Raw genomic sequence first — 20442 nt, 5'->3', positions numbered from 1 at the left:
TTGATGCAACGGTGATGGATGCAGACTCGATCACAGACATGAAGGCTACATCCACTTTCTAACCTATTTTATACTTTAATGTATTAAAAGTTTTACATTCACTTCAATAACAAAATGATCATAGACTAATATTAAGAGTTTCTAGGAACAAACTTTGGATGTATGCGATTAGGTGTTCCAAGAGAAATGCTAATTAATCGATTACCAGTAACTACATCAACCAAAAAAATAATATGACAATCTAAAAATTTATTACAGGTCATATCGGTCAATTCTGTTAGGGTATCTTTTTTGGTAAATCTGTTCTGGAGTATAATCAGATGTGTTATTTTATTTTAAAAAACACACTGAACTGTAATGATAACATATAATGCTAATTGTCTTCATAAAAATTCAACTTGTTCTTTTTCAATGCTTGCAACCATCTCTTCTTTTTCTGTTTAGTCTTCCGAACCGTCGTAAGGTATTATTTAAGAGAATGAATGAGGATGACGTGTATGAATGTAAATGAATGAGGATGAATTGTAGTCTTGTACGGTCTCAGGTCGACCATTCCTGAGATGTGTGGTTAATTGAAACCCAACCACCAAAGAACATCGGTACTCGCAATCTAATATTCAAATCTGTATAAAAGTAATTACCTTTACTAGAATTTGAACCTTAGAACTGTGGACTGAAATCAGCTGATTTGTGATGACGAGTTTAACTACTAGACCGACCCAGCAGGCACGGTTGTTCTTTTTACTAAATTTAGTTTCTTATAACTCAGATCAAACTATTTGACATGTGATTTTTATTTCTTATATAAATAAATAATAGGAAAATGTTTAATTATAAGATACAAGGCGATTACAAAATATACAATAATTTTTTTCTAATATTTTCTCAAAAAATTAACTCGTTTTGAATTTTTCTATTTGAGGTCGAATATATACAGAACACCTTCTCGCCTTACTTCTCTTCAAAAGTCATCCTTTATTTACTAAAAAAAATTTAAGAATTATTTGAGGCCGTATCAGTTTTGAGATCAAAAAAAGAATGTCAACTTACCGACAAGAGCGCACCCAGCTTGGCGGCAACCTTCTGCAATACCGCTGATAACATTTTTAGCTAAATGTATATCGAGTTTGCTAGTGGCAAAATAATCGAGGAAGAATAATGGTTCTGCGCCTTGTGCCAATATATCATTTACACACATCGCTACTAAATCGATACCGATCGTTGTGTGATTGCCGCACACTTCTGCTATCTGTGAAATAAAACAACAAACCGACAAATAACGATTAAAATATTTAAAAAAATTCTTAACTAAACAAACATTAATGAAGATTCTCCTAAAATGTTATAACGGTTTTTTTTATATCTTGTTATACAAAGAATGTACGTTAAATAAAACTCAGAAATATAAAAGAGATTAATCAGAAAATTTCTTGGATTTATTTTATGTTCTTAAAAATTTTGTTGCTTTTTTATGATAATAGCAAAATTTCTGCAGGGTTGAATATCTTAACTTGACCCTACAGTAGTCGACTGAGTTATTGTTAATAACGGGTATCTTACTGCAGGAAAAAATAGTAAAAAAATTATTAAATATTACTATTATTAATATATAATACAATACCTATTATTACTCTAACACAATACCATTAATTTAGTTCCGACACCATCTGTGCTCGATACAATTAATGGATCGTTGTATTCAACTTCACTTTTAATCATTTTTAAATCAAATATTGCACCAAATCCACCAAGCCCACCGCAAACACCAGATCTATTTGTTGATTTTGCTAAACTTTTTATTTCATTAACAAAATTATCGCCGGCATTTATATCAACTCCACTGTGTTTGTATGTCAATCTGCCAGACTGCAACACAGATCTGTAAATAAAAAACAAAAAAGTTACCTTTGATTATTTATTTTGAAAAAAACATCGGTTCAGTCATAAAATGTTTAGTATGTTGCAGTAAATGGTAGTACTGGTCTCAATTAAAATAACATTTTAAAATTACGCTTCTTTGTTGATAATGTTATGTTACACAAATAAAATTTATTTTATCAAATATTTTTTAATCAAATATTTCTAACATAAAAATTAAAATACACATACAGTAGCGATCGTTTAATATTGGAATTGTTTTTTAAAGATTTCTTTCTGTACCAAATTAGTATAAAAATAAATAAGAAAATATAATTTCAACAGTGTGATCGTTTATAACAGAAGTACCAAATTTTATAACTTTATTTTAATTCTCAATTATTTTTAATATAAAACCCTTCCTTGCCAAGTAAATAATTAAACACGCTTAGAAAACCTGTAAAATATTCTTCACTAGTATTCCGATGGATTTTGGGTTATATTTGAGTGCAGTATTTCAAAACTGTAAAATTTTGAATAAATAAGCATAGTCTACAATAAAAAAATAATTCATTTATAAAGATTATAGTCAAATACTATTTCTCTACAGCTAAGTCAGTAAAAACTAGGAGTAAAAAATAAGATATATGTAAACACATCCTACTTGTTGGTAAAATATATATCAAATTTAAACTCCTTATCGATTCCTTTTGTAAAAACTTTCCAAATTTTATATCAAAATGTTGAACTGTTAATTTTGAATAAATAAATAAAAGAACGAAGGGTAAGTAGAGACAAAGACCAAGAACTAAATCTGCATTTTTATTTTTAAGCGGTAACAACTGGTCAACATGATTTTTGTCTCATGTGTACCGGGTGTGCATAATGTAGTTTTTTATTCTGTTTTCAAATATGTATTTGGAATTTCTCGATGGAGAAATCCCAAATACAAAAAATAGTGGGCGATGGCCCACCATTTTTTGTTATTTTAATTTTTTTAAATATTTTAAAACATTTTTATGTCCATTGTCAAGTAAAAGCTCTTGAATACCAAATGAGCAAACTCAAAGGCTAGCAATGCTACTGCTGTGCAGGTTTAGATGTGTATAGACATGTACAAATGTGATCTAGTGTAGCATGCCTTCATCAGAACGATGCCGATTGTGAAGTAGTAGTGAACCAGTAAACACGTCACTGTGAGTGCTTTATGCAACTGAATTAATGGGTATTACATATTTTCTTTTATTTAGTCATTAGTTACAAAACACCTAGAGTACTAGAGTTTGTTTAAATCATCCTAACAATTTTTGTTATGTATGCGGTGAAGTAACGCTCAAGTCCCAAATGTGAAAACTTACTCCATTGTAAAAATGTGTTATGAACTTTATTTTGAGTGTACAGTAGGAGGACCAAACAAGGGCTTGGGCCCCATATATCTCTTGTTTACTGTATTTTAGGCTGCTCAATGCATGGAAAAATGGAAAAACCATATGTCATTTGCTATCCCTATGATTTGGAGAAACCCGAACATCACTCTTCTGTTATTTCTGATTAACAAACATTAAAGCAATCGCTTTAATGTTTGTTAACATAATCGATTAATGTTTGACGTAATCACGTCAAAAATCAAAGCATATAGCGAGCGGTGTACCCTAACTTGCAATCTGCAATGAGACCGATTTCACATCGTGAAGAATTGCCCGTACCAAAGTCTCCAGAACATGTGATATTAGATGAAGAGAGCTCAGAGTCTGATGGAAGAGTAAGGAAAAAAGAAACAGATTCTGGTGATAAAAATGTTGAACAAAGCAGTTCATCTGAGCCTCATTTACAGACTCAAGAAAATCTTAACGATCTCATACAAGATTTAAAGTTATCCAAATAACAGTCTGAAATGCTTGCTTCCTGGCTAAAAGGATGGAATCTTCTTCAAAAGAATAAAAAGATATGTACTTATTGTCATTCTGAATTTAAAGACTATTTTTCTGAAGAAAATGGCTTAGTATTTTATGACATTTCTTCATTTATGGAGACACTTTGTAATGAACGTAACCCAACAGAATGGCGCTTCATTGATTCCTCTGGTTAGTTTAAAAGCTGTGCTTCTGCATAATGGCAATAAATTCCCATCAGTACCTGTGGCTCGCTCTGCTACTATGAAAGAAACATATAAAAACTTTAAATCTACATTGGAATAGCTTCAATATGCATTGTATAAATGGAATATTTGTGGTGATTTGAAGGTCCGTCTAAGTTGAAGTCTGCAGCTTGGTTACACAAAGTACTGTTGCTTTTTGTGCGAATGGGATAATAGGGACAGAAAAAACATTTCATCAGAAAAGGATGGCCTAAACGCGAATCACTCATTCCTGAACAGAAAAATGTGAAACATACCTATTGTGTAATCCTACATACGAGGGTCATTCAACAATTCCTAAGAAAAAAATAGAAAAACAAATTTTTTGTGTAGATTTTTTTGATTTTCAACATAATCCCCTTGTAACTCTATATACTTTTCCAAGCATTCTCCAACTTTTTTAAGCCGTCCAAAGAGTAGGATTTCAGAAGGTCCTCAAAATAAGCATCTTTTTGGGTGATGAGCTACTCGTGAACGTGAACCGTTGCCTGCTGAGCAATTTTTTCAAGTTTGGAAATAAAAAAAATCAGTGGAGGCCAAATCCAGTGAATACGGTGGATGTTGTAATAATTTTAACTTTAATTCCATAATTTTGGCCATCGAAACTGTGCAGGTGTGCACCCGTATATTGTTTTAATGGAAGGGGACCTTTTTCGTTTTTCAAATGAGGATGTTTTTTTCTTGATTTCTTCATTCAACCGGTGCAACAAATGACACACAATACTCTCTAATTATTGTTTGTTCTCGTTCCAATAATCAGTGTAGATGATAACATGTGCATCCTAAAAAACCGTGGCCATCACCTTCCCGGCCAATTTCACTGCCTTCACCTTCAAAAACCCATTGTTTTGACTGTTCCTTTGTCTCTGGAATGTGGTAGTGTATCCATGTTTCGTCTACAGTTATGTATCTATGCAGAAACTCATTAGGATTGCGACAGAAAAGCACAAAACAGCCTCAGAGTTGATCACACAATTGCGTTTATTCTTCACTGAGGGCAAACACAGCCATTCATCCATCCATCTTACTGAAATTTTTTTCAATTTTTCGTGCAAAATTGAAAACACTGCACCTTGTGATATGCCTGTCGCCTCAACAATTTCACCCACTTTGATTCATCGAGTGCTTAAAACCATATTGTGAATTTTGTTAATCATTTCAGAAGTGGTCACTTCCACTGGACATCCCGAATGATGTTCATGTTTTGTGGATTACGGCCACGTTTAAACTCATTTACCCAGTAAACAGTAAACAGTTGCAAATACAGGAGCAGATGTGCCATGAACTTCATCCAGCTCAGCATTGATCTCTTTCACGGGACCAAGAGTGCAATAGTATGTTTACATCCGGAACGTGCTGGAGATTGCTTGACAGATGCTTTTACCACCCGTAAATTGTCTGACAATGTAACAGTCCAAAGTCTGCAGGATGGTTTTCTTTTCAATGATGATCCAGTTCCACAAAGATTAGAAACCTATTGCAAAATTGTTTCCCTATCCAGAACGCTGGCACGTCTGAGACGGAAGCGTATGCAAAACTTGCCTTGTTCTCCTGTCCGAGCTATAGTAGTAACTAAATGGCAAGGCTGCTGTTAACTAGCAAGACTCCATCCTTCTTGATATCCCTACTGTGTACTGCACAGTGATGTTTTTAAATGTAAGAGGTACTTCTGCCACACCTAGTATTAAAATTTTTACATTTAAATATTCTATTAGTACCTGGTGATTCCTTTATGAGCAATATCGCTTCTATATTGTGCCCCGGTAAAATTAATTTTAGTACAGGCATAAGTGGCACGTGCAGCAGCATTGATTAATGTATCTGATACAGCTACAACCGCTAACACTCTTCCTCCATTTGTTATATATTTGTGCGGTTGTTCATAATTCCCATTCTGATTATCGACCGCTGCAGTACCACAGTGGAATATTATTACACCTTCTTTCCCATCAACTTCTTCAATACCTGTAAATAAATACGACTCAAAATTAAAAGTATTATTATTTTAGCGCATTTTTCGCATTAAAAAATATCTTTTCTTAACTTTAAATGACATATTTAGAAATTTATTAAATTATCTTATATCTAATGTTATCGCATTCTGAAAAGAATTTTCTCACTTAATTTGATAATAAATATTTACAAAAAACTTTTATTTGAACTTTTAATTGTAATTTGTGCCTCTGAGTTATTTTTTGAAAATTTATTTTTGCACACAGTAACTCCTGTGTTGAATCCCGGTCAGGCATGGCATTTTCACACATGCTACAAATCATTCATCTCATCCTCTGAAGCAATGCCTAACGGCAGACCTGGAGGTTAACAAAAAAAAAAACTCCTGTGTTAAATTAAGGAACTACTGTACTTCGATTGAACAGTAAAATCCTCTCCTATAACAGTAAAATCCTGTGATTCCTATATTAGTATTTCTAATTATAGAAAATTCTAAGGTATAGTAATAAAATTTAATAAACTGGAAATTAGTGATTATTTTCTACAAAGCAGCAAAAAAAAAAAAAATACATGAACGATTGCAATAACTCAAAAATATTTTTTCAGTAAAAATATATACATACAATTACTGTCTATATTTAAAAATGGAAAAGTAACCTCGACAACAGTACACTCACATGGAGATTATTGTCGATGTGGAGTATATAAAAACCACAACACACCGTGCAAGGGCATGCAATTTTGTTGGTTACATTGAATTTCTTGAACAAAAAATGAATAAATATTAGCATCGCAAGGTTAACTAGAAAACACAAATAAAGAACTTCAGCGCTGCTGACGTGCAGTAACATCTGAAAAAGTTATATTCTGTTCCTCTAACGCAAATAATCCTACACTTGTATTTTCCCTAGTATATAAATAAAATATGCAGTAAAAAAATCTCCTGTCGCTTACAGAATTTTCAATCATATTACATTAAATTTTCTAGTCGGTTGCCGATCGATCTTAATTCTGCCTTTCAGATCACCTGTGACCTTAGATGCGTACTTCTAATGATCTAATAACATTTATTAATCGAACCCTAATGACTGCAGTAAAATAATAAAATTACCTTTAATATCATCTCCTTTGCTGGAAGATTCTGGATAACCTTTACTCGCCATAACAACACCGACAGCTGACTTACTCATATTCCACTCCAAATTAATTTCATCTAATTTACCGCAGCAACATGCCTAAAAAAAATAGATGTTAAAAACCGTAATTACTACCTATAATAAAATTTAGACACAGACAATGAGGAAGAAGGAGAAGGACTATATTGAGGCTTTTGAAATATGAATTAAGGAGAAGGATGGAGAAAATAAGATAGTCAGATAAATTGAGAAATGCAGAAGTAATAAACAGGATTAAAGAAAAAAGAACACTTATGCAGGAAGTGCAAAAAAGAAAAGGAAATCGGTTAGGACATGCGGCTGGAGGAAGTGGACTCTTCCTCTATAGAAGAAGATGATTAATTTAATGGTTAAGGTAAAGAATGGAAACTACAAGGCCTCAAAGAGGAAGACTTAGGACAGAAATGGATAGCAGCAGCTGTGCTGTAAGGGACCTGCCGCTAGACAGACCAACAGTTGATGATGATGACATTTAGTTGAAACTAGATAATTACATTTAACATGTGAACCATTGTCACAGATATATCTGTGACAATTAGAATGAATATTATAAAGCGGTATTTTGTTCATGACATTCCGTTCAGGATAGTACCCACAGAGTATAATCAATCTAGAAATAAGTAATTTTATACTCAACACAGAATATGTACAGTATCTGTTAACACATACAAAATTATACTTTTTAATTAAAAAAACATGCGTTACAATATTTATAACAAAATTAAAATCACACTGATATCAGAAAATATCACTTATCTTTATGATTAACATAAATTGATACCAGATACTGTTTGATGAAATTTTCAAAAAAAATAAGATGACTAAGAATAAATAAAATTGATACCAAAGATTTTATGAAACTTACTCAGCATCTTTTGTCAAAGCAAAAGTTAAAAATGTTATCTTACTATCTTTCTTACTTTGTTGTATTTATTTAATTAGAGAAAAAAAAATTTTGGATTTACTTACTTAACCGTTAAAAAGTAACAACTATATCGTAATCGGTGCCACACTGCTGATTTTCAATCTATAAATTATATGTAAATTTATAGAAATTATAAGTAATACAAATTTTTAAAATGCATGCTATTAGTATAAAGCAAGGGTTTACGGGTGGTAAGGTGTTTCCAAAAAGGTCATGAAAACATTGAAGTTGACGAGCGCCCCAGACACCCCAGCACATCAACAACCGATGAAAACTTGGAAAAAATGAAAGAACTGATTATGAATGATTGCCGAATCACAATCAGAGAAGTCGCTGATGATGTTGGGATATAAACTGGCTCATACCATGAAATTTTTTTGGATGTTTTGGGTATGAAATGTGTGACAGCAAAATTTGTTGAATTTTGAACAAAAACAGCGGCGAATGGAAGTTGCTCAGGAGTCGCTAAATGAAGTCAATGATGCAGAACTACTGAAACATGTCATAACAGGTGATGAAATATGGTGACGAAACAGGTATGAAACATAAAGAGAGTTGTTTACGGATATGTCAAAACTAAGACTCAATTGTCCCAGTGGAGCCATTCTGGATCACCAAGACCAAAAAAAGCTCTACAAGCACGATCGACTGTGCATCATGAATTCTTGCCACAAGGTCAAACGATAAATAAGAAGTATTACCTACAAGTTCAATGCCGTTAGCATGAAGCAATCCAAAAAAAACACCCGGATTTGTGGCGAAACAATTCTTGAAATTTTCCACCACGATAATGCACCTGCTCACTCCTCATTGCTTGTTCGGCAATTTTTAGCCAAAAACAACACTGTAATGATACACCAGCTGCCATATTCACCAGACATGGTCCCGTGTAACTTTTTACTATTCCCAAGAATAAAGAGAACCTTAAAGAGCTGTTGTTTTGCAAGCATAGATGAGATTAAAAGCGAATAGCTGAAAGAGCTAAACACTATTGCAAAGATCAAGTTCCAGAAGTGTTCAAGGGTTGGAAAAATCTCTAAGCTTCAGACTGATTTTCCACCTGACTGGAAAACAATGACTTTTTTTAAGTAAATAAACTAGTACAATTAAATAATTGCTTCAATAAATAAACTTTTAAGCCCAAAAAACAAGGGTGCTGTGTAGAACCTGTCAAAGATCAAACAGGACCCAATAGCAGTTATACAAGGTCTGTAAATAAAGTGAGACTAGTTTTTTTTTGGCAGCCAAAGTGGCAACACTGTAAAATTACTAGTAAATATATTGGTTATATGAACAGCAGATTTATATTAGGTATTAATATTTTTAGTCTATTGTTGCCACATGAGATGTAAACAAACTTTTCATGAAATGAGTTTTTGTTGTGTGTGTTACAAAAATTAGCGATACTAATTATGAGCAATGTTGTGCAATCAAGTTTTGTGTTAAACTTGGTGAGAATGCTGCTGAAACTTTTTCAAAATTGAAAGGGGCATATGGAGATGAAGCTCTGTCACGAGCCCAGTTTTCAGGTGGTTTAACGCATTTTCAGATGGTCGGGAATCAGTTGCAGACGATTCATGCTCTGGAACACTGTTAACGTCAAAAAGTGTCAATGTTGATGACTTGATATCATACAATCGGCGATTAACTGTCAGAATGATTGCAAACAATTGAATTTGAACCATACTACAGTCCATCAAATTTTAACAAACAAATTGCACATAATAATTTTGTGCAAAATTGGTCCAAAAAACCTCACTGTTGAACAGAAAAACAACAAGGTGAAAGTATGCTGCGACCTTCTAGGGCGAATTGAAACTGATCCTGATTTTCTAAAAAAAGTTATTACTGGTGATGAATCTTGGATATTTGAGTACGACCCAGAAACAAAACGCCAGAGCAAGAAATGGCACACTTCAAACTCACCACATCCCAAAAAAGCAAAAATGAGGCAAATCAAAAATCAAAACCACGCTAATTTGTTTCTTTGATAGTAATGGCATTGTCCATAAGGAGTTTTTGCCTAGAGGAAAGACTGTAAATCAATATGTTTACTGAGAAATTTTTGAAAGACTGCGGAAAAGAGTTGCCCAAATGAGACCAGCCATTAAAGACAACTGGATGCTGCATCATGACAATGCACCTTGTCACACTGCACTCTCAATTAATGAGTTTTTGGCAAAGAAAAACATTCCTGTAATTCCTCAACCACCTTCATTTGACTTGACCTGTGACTTTTTGCTGGTCCCAACTTTAAAAAATATACCTCAAAGGACACCATTTTGGAACAGTAGAAAACATTTAAAAAATGTAACCGACCACCTGAAGGATATTTCGGTTTCTGAGTTCTAACATTTCTATGAAGAGTGGAAAAACCGTTTGAAGCGTAATGTGGGTTTCCAAGAGAACTATTTTGAATGTGATAGAGTCTATGTATAATTGGATTGTAAATAAAAAGTTTTTCTGAACCGGTCTCATTACTTTATTTACGAACCTCATATTATAAATACAGAATAATTTTGAGGATAAAAACATCATTCAGTCAAAGGACTCAATGGGACCCAACATTTTTTCATTGAACATTTTGATTTTTTGTGCAATCATACTCTAAATATTGCATAAATAATTCATAAATAATTAAAAAAATATTTATAAAATAAAGATCTGCCACGGGCAAAGCCAGGAAAGTTATGCAACCCTTTGCTGGCATTTTTAATGCATTAATAACATAGAAAAAATTAACTGAAAAAAGTTCATTGTTCAACACATTATTCAATACGTATTCACTTATTTATATCATTAACTTATTAATTTTATTAGTCATAAATAGAAAAGCTTACCTTCTGTTTCTGTGATAAATTGTCTTTTGTCAGTTCCTCTTGTACAACAGGTTCAACTTTGGTACTGGCTCCTCTTTTATTGAATATCTTTGAAGACATGAATTTAATTACAACTAATTGTTATCTAGTAGATGACTAAGAATTAAATTTGACTATTACGACTTATTTTAATCGATGATGATTAAATCTCATAACTATATAACTAAATTAATTTAGGGAATAGAGAGACAATAAACAATAAAAGTACAGAAGCTGTCGATAGGCGATGAATGATAGCATTAAAATATGGATAACGTTAAAAAGTTTGTGTCACTGCTACTGAAAACTTTATTCATTCTATTTACAATGAATTTTTGTATAACTACACTTAATTACATATTTTTTAGAAATTTGAATTCATCTGCTCTATAAAACTGGAAGTGCTTATCGCCAACCGATTACACATAATAAGCCAATTTGATTTGCTAAAGTTATGATAATTCTAGTATTTACAATATATAGTTTGTGATAGTAACATAAATATTTTTTTTTTAATTAGTTATTCAAAATAAATTGAAATTTAAAAAATTTACTACTTTAAAAGGTGAAAATTTGAACAGAATAATTTTCACTCTTTTAAACCTTCCAAAAAATTTAAGTAACCGTTTAAAGGAAAGGAAAGGAAAAGTAATATAAAATTGTAAATGGAGCCTTAGTAAAATTGTAAAATCGTATTACAGTGGAGCCTGACGCATTAAACAATTTTACAAAACTGATACCAAGTACAGCAGTGAAATCTGGAGCCAAGCATAGACTAAAATTCTCTAGACATCCAAGATGTAGTTTTGAAAATATATATGAAGGGATACTATAAACAAGTAAGTAATGCAATATGTTTAAAAACAGATTAATAGTGTAATTTACCTCCATTATAGTATACAAATCTGTCTGCAATAATGGCAATATGACTTCAGTTTCTGGATCACCAAATCTACAATTAAATTCCAGTACTTTAATTCCATCATTAGTTATCATTAAACCTGCATACAACACTCCTAGAAGGAAATTACTATAATTAGAAAAATATGAGTTTACAATTTGAATCCATGAAGCTTAAAAGTTGTTTGATATAAAAAATCACCTAATAAAAACTGCATTATTATCTCATTTCAATTAAATAGCGATAAAAATTAACGTATTATAAAATGGATTTGTAAGTTAAAACAGCAATTTTAGATCACAAGGTTGTTTTCTTTCCTAATACGTTGACTCTGTTAAATAGTGGTTTTACCAGTCTATTGTTTTTGGAACATCTTGGGTTTACAGGTTTGTGTTTTTTAAAACTCCATACAGCACATCGATTGTAGTCCAGCAGCTATCATGTTTGTTAGTGAAACAGGTGCTTGTTTCATTTTTATTTTGTGCAAACAGAATATGTCAAATGACATTATAAAATTTTGCCAAAAGTTTGGTGTTATTTAATAACACCAATAATATATTTAATAAATATATTTATATTTATTAACATGGATTTTAAATAATTCTATTATTTACTTTAATATAAATTGTATATTTTGTGACGGTCTCTGATCAAGGTTTTACAACGGCTTTCCTTGATCTATATGGTCAAATGTCAGGACAGTTTCTCTATCTGCAGAATAGCACACTTAACAGTTAATGATTATAAGCACTTTATTCATCGATCAGAATAAGATATTTATTTACATATAGAGTATTCAATACTTATTTTGTTAGTTCATATTCTATTTATGTGATTTTTATTTTTTATTTTACCTGTTAATTTTTTATTGTAGTAAACATTTGCTTGAGCATTTTTTAATTATGTCTGTATGTACTGTTTTCTGGAAATTTTACACCCTATATTTTCATTACTTTTAATTAGTCATAAGTTTATAGAATTATTTATATCTTTTGTACTCGTAAATTTTATGTTACCATTTATATTATTGATAGGTTTCAAAGGTTGTCTATTTTGCCAATTTTTTTATTATTGTACATCAAGTTTCAGGTATATATTTTTTATTTATTCCATCGGTATTTACTTTTTCTTTATTATAATTAATTGTAAATTTTTTTTCTTCTCTGATCAAGGTTTTACCATGATTTTCCTTAATCAATCCCACAAATGCTAGGGCAGTTCCTTTTTTACGTATTTAGTAGGATTCTTACCCATTTTTTGTATGATTTGTGTAACACATTATTGTGCACTAACTGAAACAGGATATTTATATATAGTGCATTTCAGTACCACAGCTTTTAATTGTTTGGATGTTTTTAAACTAATTTATTTATTTTTTTACAAAAATTGCATACTATTTTTATTTTATTCTGAAAGTAAGTTTAAAAAAAAATATGCTAAATAAAGTTGATCTCATTCAAAACCTAACTTTGTCTTCATTTCTTTTACTTTTTATAATTTACAGAATCATTACCTGGGTTGTTAAAATTATGATTATTCAAAGAATTCAAAGCTTTTGTTTTGTTTATTTTAATATTATTTAATTTATTTATTGAGGTTTTTTCTTTTATGAAAAAACCTTTTTTTATTTAATTTTTCATTTAAGTATTTTACGGTGTCCTTGAATAATTTGTATGATGGAGCTGCAGATTTGAAATTTATTAATGATCAAATTAGTAACCTCTTTTTTAAATTTTAATGACTGCATTCATATTTAGAGCATTTGGGTCATTATTTATGCAATATATTTTTTTGTTCTTTCATTAATATTTTTTTTATGTTCATAAGTGTCTTCTTCTAAGGTTACACATGAATTTAAATTTAAATATTAATGGCAAATGGTGACATTAAAAATAGAAAAAGAAATAAATAATTAACCTCCTGCTAACTAAAAATACTGAGAAACTGCTACTGAGGTATAAATAAATGGTTACTGAAGTAAACTGAAAAAACAAGAAGTCAAAAGTCATTTACAAAACACTTTATTTAAAATCTAAATCAGCATAGGTGGCATTTAAATCATTAAAACATTAAATCATCAGTGAATAGTGTCAAAATAATTATAGATACACGGATCACCTCCGATTTATACTTTCAAAATAAACAACTTTCATGTAGCATGTTTATCTGTATAGGTAGTCATCCAATGGCAACAACGTTAGTCGACATAATCATGTCAGCAGCTGTGCAAATCCTAATTATAACAAGCGGTAAACCAAATATTCACACCAAGTGTACATTTTGAGCAGTAACTCATTTTTTAATGGCAAAAATTAATCTGCAGCAGAAATCACAAAAAAAATCTATCACGCTTGTGAAACAAATTTTATGTGCGTAGGTAAAATTTGAAAACAATGTCGTTAATTTCAAGAAGGCAGGATCCACATTCCATGACTAAACATAACAATTATTATTTAAAAAAACAATATATATATATATATATATATATATATATATATATGCTTACCTACAAATGGTGTTCCCAATTCTTTAAGCCCTTTAATTGCTGGTTCCATAATATAATTATTGACCCAATGCAACTGTTCTTGCGTAATTAATGGGCAGGGACAATAGGCCCCCATACCACCAGTATTTTCACCTTTATCATCATCAAATATTCTCTTATGATCTTGAGCCGGTAACATTATTTTAATTGTACTGCCATCGGTAAAGCCTAACACCTATTAATAATAAACAAACTTATTAAAAATTTATTTATTTAGAGCACTTTTTATTGAATTTTATTTAAAGTATGGCCCTGAATAAGACAATGTTTCAACAAACAAAAGCTAAGTTTTAAGTAAAATATAAACACGTTTACTAAATTATATACAGCAATAATAAATCAAGAACCTTACTGCTCTAGTGTCACGTAACTTTACTATAATATGTCTTCCTACAATTTCGAGTCATTTCTTCGGCAGTTTAAGAAAGTAGTATTTACGGTGTTCCATTTTATGTGATTAAAGATCAAATTTGTGGTAGTTTGAAAATCAGGAAAGCAGTAATGTTTGAATAAAATCATAGCGGATGAAAAAATCTTAGAAGATATTTAGATTAAACAATTGTAGGTTACAATACTACTTTAAAATGACCTATATGTTTAGACAGTTTTTAAAACAATGCTATTTTAGAAGCGATAAAAACACACTTAAATAAATGCATCATGATGCTGTTATTCCAAATTAATAGAAATTTATGTTTATTCCAAGAAACAAAAATTTAAATTAAACAAAATGAGCAATAAGAGTACATGTAAGAATTCATTGTAGATAGGTTATGCAGAGAACTTTTTTCTTCTTTCAGCTTGCTAGCTCACTTCCCAAGTTCAACTGAACAGCCTCAACCAGATTTTTTTCTGGTATGGAGCAAACACCATGAGAGTAATGTTGTAGCTGACTGATTGGAGGAATAAATTACTACTCGTCATAATCTATAGTCACCGATTGAAAATTTCAATAAATTATACTATTAAAGTTACAGTAGTAGTTATTTGTTAGAACAGAAATAATAATTAAAAAAAACTAAGTGAAATTTCAGATGTTCCTACACAAATGTGTAGATGAATGTCAAGATATAGTCTAGTCAGATTGTTCCATATGTGTGTTTGTATAATTTGGAAATTTCTGTGCGAGTGTCTACATCGATTGATTTAGGCCGCTGTATACAGTTGACTGGAAGGAGTTCTTGAAAAGAGCAGTAAATTCAGTATGATTCCAGCTATTGAGATGACACTACTTTTACTTTGTCCTAACGGCACATATTAGTAAGTCGGTTATAAGTATTTCTTCTATTTTCTCTCCTGTTTTCTTCCATATGTTTGGGACATTTCCACAAGGCAAGTGGTCTAGGTTGGTTTTATTATGAGAGTGATGACTGGTGTTTTACATGGAGTTCTTTCATCTGGAATGATGTTCTGTACCAATATAGCTTGGTGCTACTTTTCAATACGTTCTGATGTAAATATCAGTGGTTGTGGGCATCTGTCCATTAACTTATATTTATAATGTGCCTTCGGCAGATTTACGGCAGTTAGGATGAACAAATGTGCATAAAGAAGCTAGGAGTAGGGGCTTTCTGTCATCACGATGATTACTATTTTTTTTCTTCAGTCATTTGACTGGTTTGATGCAGCTCTCCGAGATTCTGTATCTAGTACCAGTCATTTCAATTTGGTATACCCCCTATATCCTATGTCTAACCCAAAACTAATCTGGCAATAAAGTTTTGCAAGTGTTACATTTCTTGGGTTTAAAAACCAAATAACAGACTGTACTCCACAATCAACAAGTCTTTTGATTGTCTTAAACATTTTACAGTCAAAAAAATTGTAAATAACAAAACCACATTGCACCTAATGACACCTGGAGAGATAATAAATAAGGAATAACTGGTGTAAAGTGACGATTATTTGACAGCAAACATAGGGAAACAATTTTCTTTCTGAACGTGTTAGCTAAAATATTAGATCTTCCTATTACGTGTCGATTGTTTCTATTTTTTGTTTAAATAACAAACATTAACATTTCATTTTAACAAATTTTATGTTGTGAAATTTGTTTATTTTCCTTTGACTATGCTGTTGATTTTAAATCTATCTATTCCAAAAAACATTTTGTACCGTACCAAATGCCTCGGTTTAAGTAAACAATTCAGTTGTAGGTTTATTGATGAAAGTATTCTGATATCACTCATACAAGTGCACAGTTTCGTATGAATGAGAGCCAACAATATTTTATTCATAATCATCAGTCTGATTGAGGATACCACACAATATTTGTGTGGATTGTTAAACTGGTTTTCTAGCTCTTCATGGTAGCATTCAGAAACTGTAATCGCTCAGGAAAGACTACATATAAATGAAATATCTCTTTCAGGCAAGCACGGAAACAGTTATAAACCTTTTGGCAATCTACAAATCCAAAGTAGAGAGATTTTGTTATATTTTAGCATCATAATCTTCTGCATCTATTATTAGTAATTCCTTATATCTCCTCACTCTCTTTCGAAATCCATTTCTGATTTCATGTGTCATACTGTTCACAACAGTAAACAGTATCACATGTACAACAGTACATGTGAAAAGTTCTGTGTAGTTTTGCTGTGAAAGATTTATTTTTGTCAGACAGAAGAATGTATAATATTTATTGGGCTGCATCATTTTTAGGTTTTAAATATGTCGTACCTCTTATTAGGGTAGCAGTGGTTGCGGTCAGATAAAAAATGTAATAATTGAATACTGTAACAAGTTATGCACAAAAAGATGAGAATTTCTTTAACCAAAAATTAATCTAATCTAGTGTATGTTTAATGTAATCTTATTCATGTCTTCTGTTTTCAGTTACATGTTTACAATATTGTTCCTCTAGCACTTCCTGTGTTGATGGTTATTTCTCTTTCTTTCGTTTCCTGTTTAACCTCCAGAACCACCGTAAGCTATTACTTAAGATGATGAACGGGGATGATATGTATTAATGTAAATGAAGTGCAGTCTTGTACAGTCTCAGGTCAACCATTCCTGAGATGTGTGGCTAACTGAAACCCAACCAAAGAACACTGGTATCCGTGATCTAGTATTCAAATCCGTATAAAAGTAACTGCCTTTACTAGGATTTGAATCTTAAAACTCTGGACTTCGAGATCAACTGATTTGCAATGACGAGTTCACCACAAGATGATTATTTCTGGAGTTCCTTTTGTGCTGCTCTTCTCTTTTTGGTCACCTCTATTGTGTTATATCAGCACAGATCACACATCAGTTCAAAATTAATCAATGTTTTTCATACACCATGAATTACTGATTGGTTGTTCTGTGTTTTCCATTGTATGGTAAAATTTCTTTGACTCGGGTTGAATATCTGATACTTTCTTCCATTTTACTTTTTTTACCTTTTAAGACATTGTGCTACTGCTTGATTTTTTAAGGTTTTTTTTTCGGTATCTAACTGCTCAACTTACTTCTGCTGCCTTCTCTTACAGTTGATGATACTGAATTAGCTTTTTCCTATTTCTTTTCTCAGTGTTTCTATTTTCCTGTGTAATCTACATTATCAGACTGGTGTTTTGTACATTTTTTGTTTCATTGTCTCTTCTTTTTTTCTGTTTTGTGTGTACTTTTGCGGTTATCAGGAGTCCTGTGTACATTAGAAATTGTCATTAGTTATTAATTTTGTTCTGGATGATTGAACTTACATGAATGATTGTTGCTGTTTGTCAATTGTCTTCTGTCTTTTACATGAATGGGCTATTGTTGTCCATTTTAACTTTCTACCTTTACAGTCTAAATAGATTAGATGAGATATTTCTTCAATTTCTTTTGTTGAGTTTGTTTCTCGTTACTAACATCTGTTATTTATTTTCTATTCTTCTTGTTTCTGGTGTTCAGGTGAAGGTATGTTTTCTTGAAATTTGTTTCTTCATCCACAAATCTGCCTTCTGGCAGTAGTTGCTTGGTTATTTTTTTATTAGTTCCAACTCTGATAATGGTATTTTATTGCTTTTCACTATGATACATACTCAATCGACTACTTGTTGCCATTATAAAGCCGAGTTCTAAGTATTTGTATATAAAAACTCTATAAAGGAATGTTCATATCCTATTAAATTTATACCTGACCGGTTACCTGGTAACAGAAATGAAGTGTCCATTCACTACATTGAACATATCATCCTCTGACTTTCCTGTTCAAGTGGTTGCTGAAGCATGTCCTGCAAAACACCTCTGTCCAGATTGGGCTCAATAGCAGTGGGAATTCCAGTATCATTCTCTACAATTTTGCAGCTCATTCAAGATTTCCTTGTTTTTTTCTATACACCTATTCTACACGCTATAAGGAATTAGTCCTAGTGATTATTTTTGTGGTCATCTCGTATGACCCAGAACAAAGCTGAGATCTATACTCAAATCCTAGTACTTACATAAGTTTAATAAGTGTAAAAAGAAATTTTAAAAAACTAACCGACACTTCAAGTCCATCAAGTTTTTCTTCAATGACAACAGTATTCCCAGCTGAGCCAAATTTTTTTTTTGTTAAGATAATATCAACCGCTTCAACTGCTTCAGCCACACTATTTGTAACATACACACCTTTACCAGCTGCCAGACCAGATGCTTTTACCACATAACCATTAAATATATTACTGAAAAAAATAAAATGGAAATATGTAACACACAGACATGAACAAAAACATAATACACAAAATCGTAGTGTAAGTGGTACAGTGTATCAGACTGCATATGAAAATGTTTTTTGTAAAGTAAATTTTAGACGTAACAGAAACACAAGAATAGTCAAATATATAAATTTAATATGTAATAATGCAATAAAACCTACTGCCCTAGTACAGTTGAGTTGGTTATGCAAAATAATAATTTTTGCAACATAATTATAGGGATATCTCTGCAGGTTGCCTTTCAAATTCTTAATAAGATTTTACTAACAAGATTTTATTGATTTAAAAGGTATTATGTATTAAATATGCAGGAGCGTTCCTTTTCTTACTTTCAGTATATAAATACAAATATTAAAAGTGAATGTGATAATCCACTCATCTTAACTCCAAATTCTTCTTACTTCTATATTAATACTAATATTGTAGAATAATACTTGTTTTTAACTTTGTCAATTAGATAAATTACATTATCCATCTTGCAGAGTATATTTCTATACTTATAGAGAACTTCTCTTTACTACATCAGAAATTTTTTTAAAATTATAAAACATTGTGTACATTTCTAGGTTGAGCTCTAAGCTTTTAATAATAGTTGATCATCTGACCCAATAATGGTTGATCATCTAATCGGACTTATTTTTCTCATAGACCACTTTCAAAATTTTGCTGGTTCCAGTGGACCCCCTGCAGCTACATTTCTACTATATTTCCAGTCGACGGAAAATGTGAAAATTAGATCTAATTATGAAAATTTGCATTACGGCTGAGTTCCACGAACTAACAGCTCCTGAAAAAAAAAAGTGAGAATTGATTGGTTAATTTTTGATTGCCTGTGCTGTGAGTGGATGTCAAAAAAGTAAAGTTGGCCGATCAAAAAAAATGCTTCCATCCAACTTTACATTTTTGACATCTACTCACTGCACAAGAAAGCAATCGATTCTCACTTATTTTATTTAGAAAACTTCCCATTCAGAGTGGTAAAAAGCAAAAGAAAAATAGTATATTTTTTGTGTTGCATTTATTCAAATATGTAATCATTACACTATTAATTATTATTCTTAACATATTGCAATGTAATATAATAAAATTGTCGTAATATAATTAAAATTAAACATTAATAAAGTAATGTAACTTCTACAATGACAATCACAAAATAGTTACAATTTTAATGGGAGGGATGTACTTGATAAAAGGTTTGTAACGACACTAAAACTTTTTTCGACAAGATATGACGAGGGAAATGCTATCAAAAGCTTTCTCGCAATTCCCCACAGTCCAGGATATTTTTCTGGTATTTCTGCCTGCAGCCAAAATGTTTGATACCCTCTTTTAAATTTCACCTTCAGCTCCTCATTAGTGCTAAGCTCGAGTAGCTCCTCTTGTAATATCACATTCTCCACTTCCGTTTCATCAAATGGATTTAT

General features: G+C 31.4%; 1 protein-coding gene across 2 annotated transcripts in view; it reads right to left on the bottom strand.

Moving 5' to 3' along the window:
• Nucleotides 1-20442, bottom strand: part of Gart (trifunctional purine biosynthetic protein adenosine-3 Gart) — a 61165-nt gene that overhangs the window by 14135 nt on the left and 26588 nt on the right. For both annotated transcript variants that reach the window (XM_075381443.1, XM_075381444.1), the window contains exons 5-11: nucleotides 18805-18985; nucleotides 14313-14526; nucleotides 11791-11921; nucleotides 7059-7182; nucleotides 5713-5959; nucleotides 1645-1879; nucleotides 1051-1249 (exon numbers count right to left, since the gene is read on the bottom strand). In XM_075381443.1, the coding sequence (XP_075237558.1) occupies nucleotides 1051-1249; nucleotides 1645-1879; nucleotides 5713-5959; nucleotides 7059-7182; nucleotides 11791-11921; nucleotides 14313-14526; nucleotides 18805-18985 (1331 nt within the window). The remainder of the gene's footprint in view (nucleotides 1-1050; nucleotides 1250-1644; nucleotides 1880-5712; nucleotides 5960-7058; nucleotides 7183-11790; nucleotides 11922-14312; nucleotides 14527-18804; nucleotides 18986-20442) is intronic.

The sequence above is a fragment of the Lycorma delicatula genome, chromosome 13, assembly GCF_047948215.1.
Source record: "Lycorma delicatula isolate Av1 chromosome 13, ASM4794821v1, whole genome shotgun sequence".
NCBI lineage: Eukaryota > Metazoa > Arthropoda > Insecta > Hemiptera > Fulgoridae > Lycorma > Lycorma delicatula.
Note: the sequence above shows the minus strand (reverse complement) of the source record. Positions and strands in the feature narration are given on the sequence as shown.